The sequence below is a fragment of the Diadema antillarum genome, unplaced genomic scaffold (assembly GCF_040938485.1).
Source record: "Diadema antillarum isolate AM-2024a unplaced genomic scaffold, OU_Dant_1.0 seq00002227_RagTag, whole genome shotgun sequence".
NCBI classification, from domain to species: domain Eukaryota; kingdom Metazoa; phylum Echinodermata; class Echinoidea; order Diadematoida; family Diadematidae; genus Diadema; species Diadema antillarum.
The window spans coordinates 100262-120121 of record NW_027272859.1 but is presented as its reverse complement, the minus strand read 5'-3'; the positions used below and the strand labels follow the sequence as shown (position 1 = coordinate 120121).

At 40.8% G+C, this 19860-nt stretch overlaps 1 protein-coding gene across 1 annotated transcript in view; it reads right to left on the bottom strand.

The window, feature by feature from the left end:
* The window catches only part of LOC139714301 (uncharacterized), a 66524-nt gene that overhangs the window by 42534 nt on the left and 4130 nt on the right, over positions 1 to 19860 (bottom strand). Inside the window, exons 8-19 of the mRNA XM_071626016.1 lie at positions 18710 to 18884; positions 12282 to 12404; positions 11079 to 11222; positions 10267 to 10440; positions 8954 to 9136; positions 8662 to 8775; positions 7994 to 8119; positions 6734 to 6903; positions 5872 to 6036; positions 4635 to 4793; positions 2149 to 2354; positions 803 to 1083 (exon numbers count right to left, since the gene is read on the bottom strand). Coding sequence (XP_071482117.1) covers positions 803 to 1083; positions 2149 to 2354; positions 4635 to 4793; positions 5872 to 6036; positions 6734 to 6903; positions 7994 to 8119; positions 8662 to 8775; positions 8954 to 9136; positions 10267 to 10440; positions 11079 to 11222; positions 12282 to 12404; positions 18710 to 18884 — 2020 coding nt within the window. The remainder of the gene's footprint in view (positions 1 to 802; positions 1084 to 2148; positions 2355 to 4634; positions 4794 to 5871; positions 6037 to 6733; positions 6904 to 7993; positions 8120 to 8661; positions 8776 to 8953; positions 9137 to 10266; positions 10441 to 11078; positions 11223 to 12281; positions 12405 to 18709; positions 18885 to 19860) is intronic.

Below are 19860 nucleotides of genomic sequence, written 5' to 3'. Positions count from 1 at the left end.
GTGGTGGTTCATTTCAGTTGCTTCAATAATGAAGTACCTTTCCTGCTGCATAACATGATGTGGGGATGCATGGGTAATATTTTGATGACTGTATACACCTTTGCAACTGAACTATTTCATTATGAAATAAGAAAGGTAAGTGTGCCAGTAATAGTCATTATCACTTGAAAGCGAGCAGGGTACTGGCAGCTTTTTCAGATACTACCTTTTTAGCATATACATGTACGTGTAGTCAATTTGGGGCCAAAATTCTCCAAAATTTAAAGGAAAAACTATCATGATCAATGAGTCTTTACAGGTTACTCAGTTATAAAGGATGGATTGATTTTGCTAAAACACACATTCCCCATACAAACCTGCTCGAATATTCTTGGGACTTGTCTTCAACAGGTTAATATCTCTTTCAACTGAACTTCAGACACAGCAGGATTGCGCATGACCAACAGATACAATGTATAGCACAAAGGGAATTAATCTTGTCTCTTTACTGCATACACTGCAAAGTTCTAAGGCATAAATGTCATGACAGATCATTTCTGTACATGTGTCTACAAGTTTTATCAGTATGCCATGTACAAAAAAATTGTACAATAAAACAGTGCATCATGTTCTTGATCAATTCAAGTCCTTGCATCAAATCTGTAAAGGGAACAGAAAACTGAAAGTTCTCCAAGGCATGCTCCGTTTTCTGTTTCTGTTTCTTTCTTTTTCTTCTTCTTCTTTTTTTTTTTTTGGGGGGGGGAGGGGGTCATTTGTTTTGTTCTGTTGCTGCAAGCTGAGGAGATCTACATGTGACACATACCGTCCAGACTATTAATCTGATCCAGAAGCTCAGCATCCAAGGGCCTCGCGGACGAAGAAGCCGTGACACGGCGGCTGTCGCGACGCCCGGAGCTGAAGGAGCCATCCTCCCCTCCCTGGCCAAAGGAGCAGGGGCAGGTGCCCAGGTAGCGGTCCCAGGTAGAGGGGTCGGGCTCCCCCCTGTACCAGTCCAGGCAATACTGCTTTGGGTTGATGGTGGTGTCAGTGTTGCTCTCCAAGCGGTAGATCCAGCGCCCTTTCAGCCCTGTGTTGCCCACATACCTACGCACCAAAAATAAGCACTCAGGTCAGGTGCGGTGGCTCTTGCATGGGGCCTACAAGTTCCTCTGTTTAATTCTATTATGCATTGCTCCATACATATTTCCTTAACAGCATCCCAAAGCTTGTGTGAGATGTACACAAGTCTTTGCCTAATGTGTTAGATTAACCACATTTACAAGAAAAATATTGACATCTTCTTGAAAAACTGAATTGAATCATTCACTTCAATTTAATTCCAGGAAATTCAATTCAATTCCATTCGATTCGTGGAAACGTCCAGGTGAGTGTTGACATGGCATATGAATGAAGATGAATGAATATAGAGAAAAGTGAAATGAATTGAATTGAATTGAATTTAGTGCAGAGGAATAATTCACTCAAAAATATGTTTAGAGACCTGAAATCAAATTGACAAAGGGTCCTCTAATTACAGAAAACTTTTGTATTGCTGGTATGTCCCTCTAGTGTATTCCTGCATCAATTATTTGGATCTATTTTCTTTTCTTGTCTTTTTTTTTGGGGGGGGGGGTGGGGACAGTGTTAATATCATATCATATTGATATCATGGAAGAGGGGTAAATACAGAGAAAAGTGAACATCTCCGACAACTACCATCCTATGGTAGAAACATTGGGATCCATTAAAATATGCAAAAAGAAACTAAGAAATATGAGTACATCAGTTTTCTTCACATAGATTAGGCATTTGATATTCTCTTTCTGACTTCGAAAGTACATGTAATCTGTCTTTATGTTTTCTAAAATCTTAAAGGGAAACAGGAAATTATCAATTTAAAGAAAACTACACAGTTCAGAAACAGAATAATCATATTGTTTCTCTTTGTTACTTTGTTAACAGCAAAACCAAAATTGGGACAAATTAAAAACAAACGTAAACTTTAGACTCCACAATATGACCTTTCACTAAATAATATCAGAAAGTAATGGTGATTCTTTTTTGAATACACATTTCATCTCAAGACTCTTGAACAGAAAATTCCCAAAAGTCACCACAAAGTGAAGGTGTGAAAGGGGAAAAAAAAAGAAACAGGGACATAGCACTCACTGATCTGGCCTGAATCTCTCATTGACCCCAACAAATGGACTTTCCTGGTGGGTGTTGACATACTGCCCATTGCCGAGGTTGTAGCCGATGATGACGTTTGTGCTGGCGAGAGTCTGCGGATCCCAGTTCATGTCGCCCTCTTGGTAGTTGAAGAGCACAAAGCCGTACCGCGAGTCTGTCACCAGAGCGGCTTGGAAGGTGTTTGTCTGGGCATACATTAGGGAGGAGGAATATTTTGTTACTATTTTTTGTCAGCTATTAAGCATTGATGTGTCATAAAAACCAACCCTTCAACCACATCAGCTTTGTGATGGTATGATTTAGAAAAAAAAAGTTAGCCCTTTAATAGTATAATGTCTCTTTAAATATGAATTATTTGGATAATGGAGGATAACATCTATGCTTTGCTCTGAAATTCCATTGCAAATATAGGAAACATGTAGAGGGTAGATTTGAGAACAAGAATAACTAGAAATATCACTGAAGGTGATTAATACCCCCGCCCCGTGACGACAGTCTTACCCAAGGAATGATCTTTCCTTGATCTTCTGCCATTTAAATGCCGTTACCATGGCAACGCAGCTTCCGACACGTCCGAAAAATATGTCTTGCACATCTTCCCACCAAGACTATTGTGTGTGCCACATTTCATAAGCTTTTGTCAAAAACTGAGGAAGTAGTTCAATCCACAAGATCTTTCCTTGATCTTCCACCATTAATATGCCGTTACCATGGCAACGCAGCTTCCGACACGTCCAAAAAATATGTCTTGCACATCTTCCCACCAAGACCAATGTGTGTGTCACATTTCATGAGCTTCAGTCGAATACAGAGGAAGTAGTTCAATCCGCAAGATCTTTCCTTGATCTTCTGCCATTCATATGCCGTTACCATGGCAACGCAGCTTCCGACACGTCCGAAAAATATGTCTTCCACATCTTCCCACCAAGATCAAGGTGTGTGCCACATTTCATAAGCTTTGGTCAAAAAACTGAGGAAGTAGTTAAATCCACAAGATCTTTCCTTGATCTTCTGCCATTAACATGCCGTTACCATGGCAACGTACTTTCGGGTACTGTCAAAAAATGCGTCTTGCACATCTACATTCAAAGGCACACATCTGTACCAAGTTTCATGGAAATTGGGCAAAAACTGAGGAAGTAGTTTGCAACACAAAATTTTCCATCATTTTGGCTCATAATATGTCAGCTGTTACCATGGCAACATACTTTTTGTCACTGTCAAGAAATGTGTCATGCTGACCTATATCCTAAGACAAACATTCAATATGAATTCCATGAGAATTGGAAGAACACTGATGAAGCAGTTTTGCCATGAAGCATTTTGCCCTATATTTTACCAACATGCCGTTACCATGGCAACGCACTTTTTGCCACTGCGGAAATATGTGTCTTGCACATTAACATATTCAGATGAACATCTGTACCTAATTTCATAAAAATTGATCAAAAACTGTGGGAGGAGTTCGCGACGCAAGATTTGTACCCATTTTTGCCCATAATATGCCGTTACCATGGCAACGTACTTTTGGGTACTGTCAAAAAATACGTCTTGCACATCTACAACCCAAGGCACACATCTGTGCCAAGTTTTATGGGAATCGGTTGAAAACTGAGGAAGTAGTTCGCGACGCAAGATTTGCAACGGACCGACCGCCCGACCGCCCGCCCGACCGCCCGCCCGACCGCCCGCCCGACCGCCCGCCCGACCGCCCGCCCGACCGCCCGACCGACCGCCCGACCGTCCGCTGATTCCTATATTTTTTTTTTTTTTAATTTATTTATTTCCATTCACAGGGTGGATAGCCCTTTCAGCACAAGACTGATTTTCAAAGGGGTCCACGTAAAATACAATGATTTACAGGGTAAAACAATACATACAAATTACATAAATAATTGTATACAACAAACATACAAGAATAAAAATAAAAATACTCAAAATAAAAAGTACAAGTATTCCTATTCACTTCAAAAGCATAAAAAATGTGCCTAGATGAATTGAATTTTCTGCCAGAGTATGCAAACATTCATTCGTGATATGTATGTATGTATAATAACAACAAAAAATATGTATATTTAAAACGCAGCCTCAAAACAAATCATATCTTCTTATATTCCGTTTAAAAATACAGATTGTATCACTCGAACGAATATCATACGGTAGACTATTAAACAATATTGCACTAGAATATATACTATATACCCCCTTCAAACTTCGTTTGGCGGGGGTATAAAAAGAATAACTGTCACAACAAACCGAGTGGATGGCAAGAAAGAAATAATATTCATAATGTTCCAGCAACTTTTATAAGTCTTCTTTTTTCTTTTCATAGCATCTAAGATCATCCAGGAACTTAGCAATGTAGTTTGTTGCATTATACACATGTCTCTCTTAAACACAAGCTGAATCCATATCTGTCTCCTTGAGATTGCAGCAATAATGCATTAAACCTTTTTCCGACTCACATTGCTAGAGATGAACGACGGCAGATTGCTCCACGTGATCACTAGCATCCAGGTGGCGTTGAAGCTGGAGAAGTCGGAGTCAAAGGCTTGGATCCTCTCATTAGCATCTACGAGAACGGCCGTTTCATTGGCTGTGTTGCTTTCCAAAAACTCATACACCTGTTATTGTTTGTTAAAAAAAACAAAAACCAAACAAACAACAAAACTCTCATAATCACACTTAAGATTATTGACTGCATGACAGCCAGTTGGAGCAGAACCCAAGTGTTCTGAGCAAGTTTGATAGTCGCATCAAACACACCTTTTAAATTTTTTTCAATTGGATATCTATAATGTCAACCCAGGCCTAAGTAAGTAGAGGAAAATGACCATGCATCCCTAGGATATGTACTGCAATCAATTTCTTTACACACAAGTCACAATTTGAATGGAAATGTTGTCATCAATCAGCACTGAAGCACTGCCAAAAGTACAAGATCACCACAATGTCATGCATATTTGTGAAATAATGTATTGTGAATTCATTATGACAATTCATCTTACTGTTCCTGTAAATTTGTATAATGGATGCATAATTATATCAAAAAAGCTCATAAAAACAAATTTCATTTCAAGAAAGAAATTACATAAACTGTACAGGAACAAGGCACTCTTTATCTTCATGTGATTATTTTTGTCCACTAAGGATGTTACATCTCTGCGTAATCCAAAAGGTTTTGAATTTGGATGAAACTTACAGAAAGAGTTAAAAATAACACATGGAACAGACAATTAAATTTTGGTAGTGATCTGGACCACCGTCTGGATCAAGGAATTTTATTTTTTTTATTTTTGAAGGATTCTTCATCAATGGCAAATAGGGAGGTGTACAGTGGACTCCTGTTATAACGATCTAAGTCCACGGGACCGGCAGTTTTCTTTGGTTATATTGAAATTTCGTTATAACCGAACAAATAAACAATACAAAACAAAGAGACAATAATTTTGTGACCTGCATTTTAATTTCGTTGCAACCACATTCATTATCCATTCATTATGAGCGTTTTTGTCATAATGGGAGTGCATTGTATATCATGCGCAACGAGTGTGTACTTGGGCCACAGAAGGTAGAGACATTAAAAGGGTTCGGTCGTCATCGGGAAATGGGGCGACATTCAGCATAAATGTGTATATGGGTGGAAATGAGCTGCTGCTTGGCAGAGGTTTGCTCTCAATCTCCGAGAGCTTTTCTAGTTACCTGATAGTAAACCTCTCCCCTGTTCTGGCTGATGTCAACGTCGGCCCAGAACGGGGCAATGAGAGGGACAGTGGTGCTGTTGGAAAACCCGTTGGGATACGGGTTGGGGAACCCGTACTTCTCGTCATTCTCATTGATGAAGACTATGAGGCCATTGTCCATGAACTGTGGGGAAGAGAATGAAATTTTGCATAATCAAATGTATCTGGAAAATCCATGGACTTATCCACTCAGCCGCAAGCTCTTCATCAGGACAGCTCTATCCTATTCAAACCAAACGTAACCGCCCAGTTCAAAACCCACAAAAAGGAGGACAAAATGAGTTTCTACTATTCTACATAGTTTAAATTAAGTAAGCTCTAAGCTTTCAAATGATATCAAAGTAAGCTAATAAAAATTGGATCATCCTATATAAGCAATTCAAAAATTAAAGTGATTGAAATAGGAGAGAGTTGGGAGGTGCAGTTTCATAGGAAAGGGAGAAGAGGATTTGAAGACTACGGATTGAGAAGTTTTGTTGGAATTTTCAAAGGATTCTTGCAGGATTCTCTACTATTGGGAAATAGGGCAAACGAACGGGGGAATTCAGGCTGCATGTCCAATATATTTGAGGTGTGCATACACGCACTTAGTGCAAGCTCAAGGCGCAGCAAGAAGCTATTAAAGGTAGGGTTACTAAAAAGGGTTCTCTGTTTTCATTGGGGAACAGGGCCATTGTTGGTATATGGGTTCAATAAGCTGTTTCGTGGAGGTCGCAAGTGCTTTCTGAGTGCTTCTGTAGTTTCAATCATTCTGTTTAACACCCCTTGCCTAGGGAACATGGGACGCCGAATCCGATCTAGACTGCCTGCATGGTACTCACGTAAAGACTGTAGTAAAAGGTGTCGCCGAAGGGGAATCCCGTCGGGGGACGGATCGTCGGGGAGATCTCCTCCTGCGAAGGGTTCCTGGAACCGTCGGGCGCTGCCGTCTCCGATGTGGCAGACAACTCGCTGTCCCCATTGGACTTTGTGTACGGGAACAGAATGATTTCTGGCACAGAGACAGAGGCAGAGATTGAAGTCAGGCTTTGGTGCTAGACCTCCTCCCTGATGACATGAGTTTAACCCTTTTGGGTGCTTTCAGTGTCAATTGGCACAAAAACGCCCACAGCCTTGTACACATCATTCTCAGTCCAAAGCAAGGTGAGAGTTAAGATTACAATGAAGCACTGGAAAACTTGACAGCTACAGGAAATACTGGACATGACATACCTAGATCAATTCTTTCTGTTTGCAAGGGCAGAATACATGCTACAATTTCACTACTTTTTAGAAGAGTCATTTTGCCCCTCTCGGCTTCATAATTGCAATTATTAACCTATTTCAGTTTTGAATTGACAAAAGCAAGAAATGCAAAAAACTGGGATGAAAAACAAACAAACAACAGAATTGGAGTGAAAAGCTCATCAAAGTCCACAGGTCATATTTCCTGAAGATTTGAGTACAGCATAATGTGTACAGGTTATACAAAACCACCCTCTACATTTTCAATGACATTTGCTAGCTCCAATCACTCCATTATCTGAATATTTTTGCTCATGCTCTTGCAGTCTGGAGTTTAACCCATTGAGGACGAGGCCCGAGTATACTCAGGCAGGTGTCTAAGGGAAATGCGTGTTGTAGCAAAATCAGTCTGTCCTCCACGGGTTAAAGCTGCTTGGAGTTTGAAGCACAATTCGACCCAAGACATATCTCTTACTTTAAACCACTGTAGAGCTTTTTTCTCTCGTTTCTACTTTGCTCATTTTCTAAACCAAACATTTATTTAAACATGTGGCCATCATGTTACTTCTACATGATGGCCACGATTGAAAGGTGTCATGCTAGGTATCTCTTTAACAGACAAGTCAAACCCCCTCCCCAACGTTACTTGAAAGAATTGAAAAGAAAACAAAACCTTGATGTGATTTGGACTGATTCTTCCCATCTAAATCACTAAACTTGACCTTAAAATAAGTCGCAAAATGGTGGGACATGAAACGTAAAAATGATGTGAGTGCCACATAGTCACACAGTGACTTGCAGATCACAAGCACACGGTCTTCGAGTAATAAAGTACCATCGTTGATGAGTAAATTTACCTATGCAGGTGATGCCGTTGCCGGTGAAGCCATCGTTACATCCGCACGCAAAGCTGCCGTTGAGGTTGGTGCAAAGGGCATTGGGGCTGCAGTTGTTCAGGGTGTCGTTCAGGCACTCATTGATGTCTGAAAAGAAGAGGAGATGTACTTTGTTTTCATCAGTCACTTGTATAGGGCCCTAGCTGCTGTATTTCAACACATGTGCAACTCTACTCTCACACACCCACAGGCCGACTTCTCCTCTTGAAAATTGTGCATAGGTGCAAGATGTGATTTCACATTACATTCTAACTTTGCATACCTGGTGAAAAAAAATAAAACAATAAATGTAGCTGGAAGAAAGAGTAGCTGAACTTTGACCTATACCAACTTAAAACATCTTTTAAAAAGTGACTTTATTTGAATGCATAGATCATAATTATGATCAAGACAATTGCACAAAAATAAAGGTTGACTACAAGTCAGGCATTTTCAGCTCTGACATAAAAAAGAGACGAATCAGATTTTCATTATGGATCGAGCACCTATTGTTATTAAAATTAATGAGACATGCCAAGATATCATGTGACAAATGCTACCCATGCAACATCACAGCCATTTTTACCATTATATATCTGTTGGCAGGCATAATGGTGAAGAAATTCTGACAGAACTGTGTCTAAATTTACCTTGCTCACACATCGTGCCCGTCCAGCCCGACATACACTGGCACCGGAACTGATTGACCTCGTTGAAGCACGTTCCATTGTTCAGACACGGTGAACTCAAGCACTCGTCGATGTCTGAGACGGGGGAAATAAACACGGCAGACAGCGATTAAGCCACGTTCGTGGAATATTTGAAATCTTGCACACATTTGTGAATTTATATATATATATATATATATATATATATATATATATATATATATATATATATATATATATATATATTCTTTTAGCAATAGCTGGTCATGATTACCTGTACAAGTTGGTACTGTGCCAATGGTAGTACCATCATCGCATCTGAGAACGGCGCCCTCAGGGTTCATCTGGTAGCCGGCATTGCAGAAGAAGCCGATGATTTCGTTGTGGCTAAACACTGGACTGCTGACAGTTCTGTTCAGGCCGCCATTGTTTGGTGCCGCAGGGAGAGCGCATGTTGCTTTGAGGAGAGAAATGATGACAAAATTTGAAAATATGCTGTGTGTATGAGGTATCATGACATTGCACATTGATATTCTTTTTTTTTTGCCCCAGTGAGACTTACACTGTACATAGAAGGCAAATATATATAGATACATTTTTTGTATACTGGCCTTGGCATTTCATTTTACACCAAAGATTGAACTGACAAATACATGCTGATACAGTTTTATTACAGCTTGTTATTTCATACAGGCCAAAAAGAAGGAAAGGGAAAAAAGGTGTTCAGAGCCTATTATATAAAGCGAATAAAACCGAAGCCGGCCATTGCAACGACACGAGATTGATTCTTCCCATTTGAATGCTACAAGGTATCCTGGTTGTGATTCATTTTGTGCAAGACAAGCATGTTTACATATCATCCATTTCTTATATTTCAACTGTACAATATTCCACCTTGGACATGCACAGTCTTCTAAACCCCAAGAAAAAATTTATTAGGATGAAACCTTATTCGCATATGGCAAAATAAAATGACACATAAGATAACTTCAATGGGATAATGGCAATGACCCCCGCCCCCTTCAATAGACAGAAAGTGCACACAAAAAAAATGTTTCAAAATTGATATCAGTCAGAGTTCTTTTCTGAGGCAATGCAAACTTCCTTTGCATGAGCATATAAAAAGACTCTAATACCACTTTTTAATACTTTTTTCTTTTTTTTTTCTTTTTTTTAACTTTAACCCGTTGAGCATGGGTTGGTTTTGCTGCAAAACACACTTCCCATAGGCACTTGCCCAAGTTTACTCGAGACTCATCCTCAACGGGTTAATTGTTTCTATGCTCTTCTTCATTTACACATATCTCATTTTCATTTCATTTTATTTATTTCCACATCCCAATAGAAAGCATTTACAAAGAATTACAAGAATGATACATAAAACATTGGAAACAATACAAATAAAATATGTAACACAAGTTGTACATATCATTTGATCATGACAACTTCACAACATCTATTCATGTTCCAAAATGATTTTGGCTTTATACCTTTTAAATGATTCACATATGACCTTATAAACTCTAAAAGAGAAAAAGTCCGAGAAGCAGGGGGCAAAATAATCTGTATAATAATCAAGACACTCACCAAAGCACTCTGGGGGAGGTGGAGAGAAGGAGCTGTTCACACATGTACTATTCTCTGAACCTATCAACTGATATCCTTGGTCGCAGAGGAAAGTGACCGATGACCCACTGCGATAGAAAGTCTGGTAAGGGGTAATGATCAGCGGAGGGGAAATGTCCGGGCTGATGCAGGCATCTGGTCAAAGAGAAGACAAGCAAATGATAATTTATACCATATCACAGTCAGGTTGCTTGATACCACCTTTTTCATTCCAAATGACATATTGGTAATACACACTATTGGTAATTGGTTGTACTTTGCATGCTAGTTAGCTGACATTACAACCCAAAATGTATTCTCTGGCCTCTACAGTCTGAATGTCTTTGGATATTTAAAATAATGTATTGGTGAGGGCTTTACTGGAAGAAGGCTGTTGGGGGATTAAAAAGGCAGCAGGACTGAGGCAAAGCCTGAATAGTAGAGCAAATGTGGACAAATACTAGACAGGCATACGACAGCAACACTAGATTGTGTAACTATGTACACAGAAATGTCATGGGCAAGTGATAATAGCATCGCTAACAAAAACAAAACATAACAAAAAGAGGAAAACAAAACAAACATATCGAAAACAAATGGCAGAAGAATACAAGCACAACCTGAACAGTTGAGCAAATTTGGGCAAACATTTGACAGGTCATCTTTATTTTCATGTTGATAAGGAATCTATGAAGAACAGAAACACTGGATTGAGCAGCTATTTACAAGGAAATGTCATGGACAAGTAAAAATAGCACAAAAAAAAAAAAAAAAATTAGTGATTCAAACTGCACCTGCACAGAGTTCGGAGGATTCGTCAAAGTTGTCCAGGCAATCGTACGGGTAGCCATCGCAGAGGTACGAGTTGGGGATGTAAAAACCATCGGGGCAGCGGAAGAAATCAGGCTTGGGGCAGAAGGCCGACACGTTACGAATATCTGCAGCCAAATGAGAGGTGGGGATGGAATCTCAACTTTAAAGGATGTCAGACTCAATGGCATACATAAAACTTGAGTATCTATTTGCGAAATATTTATGTGGATGGGAATGTGGAGTAGCCAGCAAGGATTAACACCGAATTATTATGTCGATTGAGAAAATTCATTCAAAGTCCGAATGCAAAATGGTTTTAGGCATCAGCCATGCCTTGTAAGTGCCTGGAAAAATATAAATGCTCTTCAACTCCCATGTATTCGCTAAAACAAGCATGAAGCTAATTAGTAGCTTGAAATATAAGCTCTTAAAAAATGTTTCTTGAGAGGTATAAATAATTGGTTTACATGGTAGTTAAACTTCTGTGTATTTCAACCGATGTTTTCTTGTAGTATTTTCAAAAACAAATACTCATATCATATTCTTGTTTCACTCAAAATTCTAATAGTATATATATGTATTACCCTGGACATAATCCTATACTATGTACTAACCTTATACTGTATACACCATATATTTCGCAAGTCTAAACTTTCGTGAATTGGAAATTCCTGACAATTTCGCGAGTGGTTAAATTCGCGAACATGGAGTCTTGTACTGAACAGAGAAATGTACATTGCATACGTCACATCCACATCGGGATCAGAGTCAATATTTTCGCGTATCTTTAATTTCGCGAATAGCACCTGACTTGCAAAACTCACGAAAACAAAAACCTTGCAAAATATTTGGCGTATACAGTACTCAGACAAAGGGCTGAAAATCAAGCCCTTGTACATATATAAATGCATATAGTGTTTTCATTAGCACTTTGCTTTTTCTTTCAAAATTGTTAAACATATTTGCTAATAATTCCATTGGGGTCTTCATTCTACAAGCACTGCTTCTGAGCAGTCTCTTCAACATTTGTAATTACACATAATATATATTTATGAAAAAATGTTGTGATATGTGGTACAATGTATGTTTACAATGTCATCAATGTGGGATATGAATTTCATTTTGGTTTGTTTCATTTCATTTCATTATGTTTCATTTTGTGTTGTCACAAAAGACAGCCATACCACAGCAGAGCTCCTCGGAGTCGTCGTAGTCATTGAGGCAGTCGCCCGGATACGCGTCGCAGACGTAGAAGTCTGGGATACAGGTCCCTTCGGGGCAGCGGAAAAAGTTCTCCTGGCATTGCTCTGCACATGAAAAATGGTGACAGTACTATCATGATAACTCGTTAAAGACCTAATAAAATGCTTGCAAAATGTTTTAATATGCAAAAGAAATGTAAAATATATGTCATGATTATCAATGTAACTATGTTGTCAGTGTCGTTCAGGTTTTTATCGCTTCTAGAAACTCCCCCAAATATCACATTTTTGGAGGACCCCCTTGCAGCTTTTGCGAAAAAGATAGTCACGTGACCAACACCCCTGAACCGATTGATGACGTATAAGCACGGAGTTGTGCTCAGTTAGCAGACGCCGCTCAGCACAAGCACTCAGATTACTAGCTTGGTACACGCGCGTACACGATAGCTAGCCCGGCCAGGCCCGGGCCCGGGCCCCGGGGGATGTGCGCTCCCGGTCGACCCACTGACTGTCGATATGTACGCATTACCACGTACATTATCACTAAGTTAGCTTGCACAGATACCCGTTACCTCGAGCATAATGTCTTCCCTTATATGGGTAAACTTCGACATTGATGATGATGATGAAGACTGCAACTCTGACGATAGCGGAGAAGAAGAGGAGGCACATGAAGTTGAAGGGGAAGATGGGGAGGGAGAGGCAGCCGATGAACCAGAACGTTATCGTGGGGCTGCACCTTACCGATATGAACCAGCTGCATCTCCCCCGCTGCATGTGCAACTGAGCGTATGAACATGGCACCAAGCCTGAATAGACCTCACGGAAACGATCGCCTGGGAAATACAGAGTGGTATGTCTGGTATGCCCCCATATAGTTTAACGTTAGAAAGGATATACTGTATTCTACATGATTGACATTCCCTAACAAAAAAGTCCTGTGGTACTCCCTGTGGTACTTGTCGGTACCACACAATGTACCACACACTTGTAATGTTACCACAGGAATTGTGTGGTACTGTACCACAGGCTTGTAGGGTACTCCCTGTAGTACTTGTCAGTACCACACAATGTACCACATAAATAAATGTTACCACAGGAACTGTGTGGTACTGTTTTACAGGCTCATGTGGTACTCCCTGTGGTACTGGTTGGTACCACACGATGTACCACACAAATATATGTTAACACAGGAACTGTGTGGTACTGTGTCACAGGCTCGTGTGGTACTCTGGGATGTACCACAGGGCAGTACCACTAGACATTACCACAGGAAAGTTCCACAGGACAGTACCACAAGACAGTATACACACAAATTGTCCTGTGGTATTTTGGGACGTATACCACACAACAGTACCACAGGACAGTACCACATGAATTGCCATTTGGGACGTACCACAGGAGAGTACAACAGGAATTCCACAAAATAGTACCACAGGACAGTACCACACGACTTGTTTTGTGGTATTTTAGGACGTACCACAGGACAGTACCACAGGGCAGTTCCACAGGACAGTACCACAGGAAAGTACCACATTACAGTACCACAGGAAAGTACCACAGGACAGTACCACAGGAATTGTCCTGTGGTATTTTGGGACGTACCACAGGACATTACCACAGGAAAGTACCACAGGACAGTACCTCACGACTTGTCCTGTGGTATTTTGGGACGTACCACAGGACAGTACCACAGGGCAGTACCACAGGACAGTACCACAGAAAAGTACCACAGGATAGTACCACAGGACAGTACCACAGGAATTGTCCTGTGGTATTTTGGGACGTACCACAGGACAGTACCTCACGACTTGTCCTGTGGTATTTTGGGACGTACCACAGGACAGTACCACAGGGCAGTACCACAGAACAGTACCACAGGACAGTACCACAGGACAGTACCACATGATAGTACCACAGGGCAGTACCACAGGACAGTACCACAGGAAAGTACCACAGGATAGTACCACAGGAGAGTACCACACGACTCGTCCTGTGGTATTTTGGGACGTACCACAGGACAGTACCACAGGGCAGTACCACAGGAAAGTACCACAGGAAAGTACCACAGGACAGTACCACACGACTTGTCCTGTGGTATTTTGGGACGTACCACAGGGCAGTACCACAGGACAATACCACAGGGCAGTACCACAGGACAGTACCACAGGAAAGTACCACAGGATAGTACCACAGGACAGTACCACACGACTTGTCCTGTGGTATTTTGGGATGTACCACAGGGCAGTACCACAGGACAGTACCACAGGATAGTACCACAGGACAGTACCACACGATTTGTCCTGTGGTATTGTGGGACGTACCACAGGACAGTACCACAGGATAGTACCACAGGACAGTACCACACGACTTGTCCTGTGGTATTTTGGGACGTACCACAGGACAGTACCACAGGGCAGTACCACAGGGCAGTACCACAGGACAATACCACAGGAAAATACCACAGGATAGTACCACAGGACAGTACCACATGACTTGTCCTGTGGTATTTTGGGACGTACCACAGGACAGTACCACACGAATTGTCCTGTGGAATTTTGGAACGTACCACAGGACAGTACGACAGGAATTCCTGTGGTAATTTTCGATGTATACCACAGGAGAGTACCACAGGAACTGTCCAAAATCCGAAAATCATAATATGGTGCTATTCCACACAGAAGTACCACACAGCAAATTAAATTCGTAAGTACCACAGAAAAATGCTACAGGATATTCTTTTTTTTCTTAACATTTTATACCAGAGGACTATCACATCAGGAGAATATCAAACAGCAGTGCCACACAGGAGTACCACACAGGAAAATTGTAAGGCAGAATCAACTGAAATTTATAACAAAAATACAAACAAAAAAACACATATTAATATTCCTCAATTAATTGATAGATGAGTTATGCTGTGAATTATAACAATTGATTTGCCATTACTTATCCTGTCCTATACTCCTACAGTATTACCTATTTAGTGAAAGTGCTGATGTAAAGCATGAGAAATTTCATAAGGACTTCTGTGGTACTCCTGTGGTACTCCTGTGGTACTCCTGTGGTACAAATTTTTACATAGCTCATGAATATTCATAAAAAGCACGCTAGATTTTAGAAAATACATATATGTCTTAAAAAATCAAAGTATTAATGATGGAAGTTACTTTGAACTTTATGAAAGATTGTCTAATTATGTTATGTTATTTCCAATATCATAGATATTGTTATGAAAGTGTAATTTCATATCTTGATAATAAAGTATAATCGAGTTAGTAACCATGCCTTAATGCTTTACGGATAGACGGCCATATATATATGTACTGATAGGGTCGATGGCTACCTAGGAATAGAATATGACTATATAGATCTATTATAGGACTAGATTGGCACTTGGCCATTAGACTCTCGTTTGAGGTTATATGTTAGGAGTAGGACAGGTTATTAAGTAGGGCCATGTTTGTCCTGAAATCCATCACTCACCTATCAGGAATATTCCGTGAAATGTGGCTAAAATTCTCCCAGATTTTTTTTTTCGATCTGTCCTGTGTGGTACTCTCCTGTGGTACCATGGAAATGCTGTGTGGTACTGCCCTGTGGTAATGCTGTGTGGTAATGATCGACCTGTGGTACTGTCCTGTGGTACTGTCCCAAAATACCACAGGACAGTTCCTGTGGTACTGTTCTGTGGTACTAGTCCTGTGGTACTGCCCTGTGGTACGTCCCAAAATACCACAGGAATTCCTGTGGTACTGCCCTGTGGTACGTCCCAAAATACCACAGGAATTCCTGTGGTACTGTCCTGTGGTACTGTTCTGTGGTACCGGTCCTGTGGTACTTTCCTGTGGTACTGCCCTGTGGTACGTCCCAAAATACCACAGGAATTCCTGTGGTACTGTCCTGTGGTATGTCCCAAAATACCACAGGACAATTCCTGTGGTACTGTCCTGTGGTACTTTCCTGTGGTACTTTCCTGTGGTACTGTCCTGTGGTACCGTCCTGTGGTAATTACCACAGGAGTACCACAGGACTTTTTCGTAAGGGTTGTAAGTTGTAACTGTTTGTCTAGTAAGTAGATTAAAAGAACAGGCCCAGCTCGCTCACAAAGTGAGCGGCTACTCCGGCCGCAGCAAGCAAGCGGGAGCGTCTCGGCCGCGGCCTGGCCCGTCGGCCAGCGCTTACAAGTTAAACCACGTACCGGTACTAATAGTAGTCTAGTAGTAGATCTAGTAGCAGTCTACTAGTAGTAGTAGTCTACTAGTACTACTACTAGTAGTAGTACTATTACCACTACGGCACTAGGTCTAGTAGACTAGTAAGTAGTAAATTTAGCAGAATCTTTGGTAGTAGTACAGAGGCTACGCTCTAACGCAAACGGTTAGGGGGATATGTTGTTACAGGGTGGGTCGTGGCTCAAAAAAAAAGAAAAAAAAAAGGCCTAACCAGTTTCCCATAGTCAGTTTCTGCAATATTTGTTATCAGTAATTTAGATGCGCCATTTTCTAAGAAAAACGATACCAAGAATGATCGTCAATTTTGGTCGAGTAGTTTTTGTTTTATGCTAAAAATCATACTGTGGAAGGAAGCCCAAACGCCGTGCTTATCTACCGACGAATGCCACGGTGGGGCTGGATTCACGAGTAGGTCTAGGCCTATAAAGCAGGCGAGTCGCCGTAATATTAGTACAGACGCGCAGTGGTGGTGGGGCTATCGTGAAATAGGCCCCACCACAGTGCGCGAGCACCGTACCTGTGCGTTTATAGCAAGCAAAGGTAGGTCCTCCTAGGGTTTAGGGTTAGGTAGGGTTGTATTTATGGTTAAATTGACCGTTAAATTAGTCGAGGGCCATATTATGAAGTCATTTTTCGCCGCATTCACGAGTATTGACTGGAAGGCAGCCCCACCGCCCTCCTTACCTACCGAGATGAACGCCACACGGTGGGGCTGAAACAGGCGAGTCGCCGTAGTATTACTATTAGTACAGACACGCAGTGGTGGGGCCTATTTCACGAGTTTGCCGAAAATAATGGATATCCAAGCGTACCACAGTTGTAATCTGTATTATTGGCAGTATTAAATCCGATACAGTTCATTAAATATTTTTTTGTCTAAAGGCTTAGCCAATGACAATAGTGCAGCGCAGCACCTGCTATGCGCTCGCTAGCTCGCTCCCCCGCGCCAGTGCTACTAGCCAGTGCAGCCGCCGGCCGGCTGTCGCTGCGCTGCGCTAGCATAGCCTTGCCAGCTCGCTGGCTACGGCTAGACTGGTCGTGAACGACTCCGTTCTTAGACGTCATCACAATTTCGAAGTGATAGTGCGCCGCATGCGGCGAAAGTATAGCAAGTTTTCCCAAACCGAGGAAATTGCGTCCATTATGTTAACAAATAAAGAACAAAATTCAGAACAGTAAAAAACCCCGCACAACCATAGAATTACTTAGAATTTAACATTCAATATTATTACACCATTGAGAAAAAAATGCCTAAACCATTTTATTAGGTCTTTAAGTCCCTGGGAGAATCATGCGACAGAAATCATTGCCTTGTCATCATTATAGATTTGTATCTCCAAATTTTACTGCATATCTTATATCAGTGAAAGGTTAGATGGAACCTAATAAATTAAGGCACTAAAGGTGAGGACATTCCAGTCAAATAGATATGTATTCCAAAAACCATAGAAATGACAGCGGAGGCACTGCTTGCTGAGACTGTAGGCATTTTTGAAGCAGTATTGAATCAAATTACAACTTGTACAAAATACATGTGCCAGACTCATTTGCAATTCCTCCAAACTTTCACATGTAAGTCCATTACTTTACAATCTGCACTGGCTTCCAGTTTGTTAGAGAATTGAGTTTAAGCTTCTTCTCATTACATGTAAAGTGATTCATGGTTTGGTCCCAACTCATAAAAATATAAATAAAAAAATATGAATTATACATATTATTATCAACAGCCACAGCAACTTTATGAGATACAACATGGAGCAATTTGTGCAGCATACAGTGTACACCTCAGAATCAAAGTTATGGCTAGCTAGCTCTTTCATCTGGAAGACGCCTAGCTAGCAAGTGTAAGAGGCATGGTCCTAGTGTATTCAAGTTCATCAGACTAACAAGAAAGATGACTGCATCTGGGCTCAATATCATTAATCACAGCGAAGTACATATAGATGGGTACGTATGAAATCTAGCCGGTCCATGTCACATTTCATAGTTCAGTATGAGTCCAGATGATTCAATTCAATCAAGCGTGTTGTAGATATACGCATGATGACACAGAACATTAAAGACGCTGCATATTCTTTTTCTCATGGAGACACAGCTTGCAAAAAAGGTGACCACACATCTAAAGAACATAACAGTCATTGAATTGCCAAAAAGGTACAGTATCTATCAACTCACTCAGACATGTGATGCCATCCCCTTCATAGCCTTCGCGACAGAAGCAGCCGTAAGCATTGTTCCTGATCTCACAGACCGAGAACTCGCTGCAGGAGAGGGCAACACAACTGACCGCCCCGCCAGAGCTGCAGGTGCACTGCTGACCACAGTCAGAAGTCAGCCAGGTCTCGCCACTCTGTACAAATGATGGGATTTCTCTTATTACATAATCATTTGGCTCTTTTGTAATCAGACTGAACTAATATCATATTCAATCTGAAGCAAACATTGCTAGCTCTTTTTCCAATATCAGCACAAATCTCCTCGAAATGAATTGTCTACAAACAGGAGAGGCATTTAACATAATCTTGACCACTTATCTAATATCAGTGCAAATAAACTGAAGTCAGGTTGCATTTGACATACACTGATGTACAACATCAGTACAGTACTATCTGAGCTCAGCAAAGAAAGCTTCATATTATTGAGGTTGCCTACTTCCTCTTGCAGCATTACCCACTTAATGTTGCAGCTGGCTTTGTAGCAGACACATTGACATGTCCAGATAATGTACATGTACATGTATATGCCTGCTAGATGTGATTATTTTCAGAAGTTATACCACTGAGTTGTGAATGTGCTGTACAACTGCTGCCCCTGATGGCAAGTTGCATGAAAGTGATGCACCAAATGGATAGACCGAAATATGTCATTTTGGTTGAGCGACCCAGAATTTTGAGTTTGTCTTAACTGGGAGTCTTTCCTCTTACCTATTGTCAAACTTAACAAAACCAATTTGATGTGATGTAAGTTTGTGTGGACTAATTTAACTTCTTCTTTTTTTTTCGGACAAGTGCTGTTTCCACTGGGGTTTCATTGATACTTTCTACACAGCACGCCTGAGTGACCCTAATCTTTAAATCTTCTTTTCTCCCTTTTCTTGAACTTGCATGCTGAAACTCTCTCATATTTCAGTCACATTTTGAATGGTTTGGGATGGTCAAAATTTGAACAAGTTATATGTCATTTTAAAGCTTTGAGATTACTCTATGAAACTATGTAGAAAGTACAAAGTTATTTTGGCCTATTATTTTGTGGGTTTTGAGCTGGGCAATGACATATGTTCTGAAGCTTGTCTTCAAAAATGGGCTCATGTATGTGATTGAGATGTT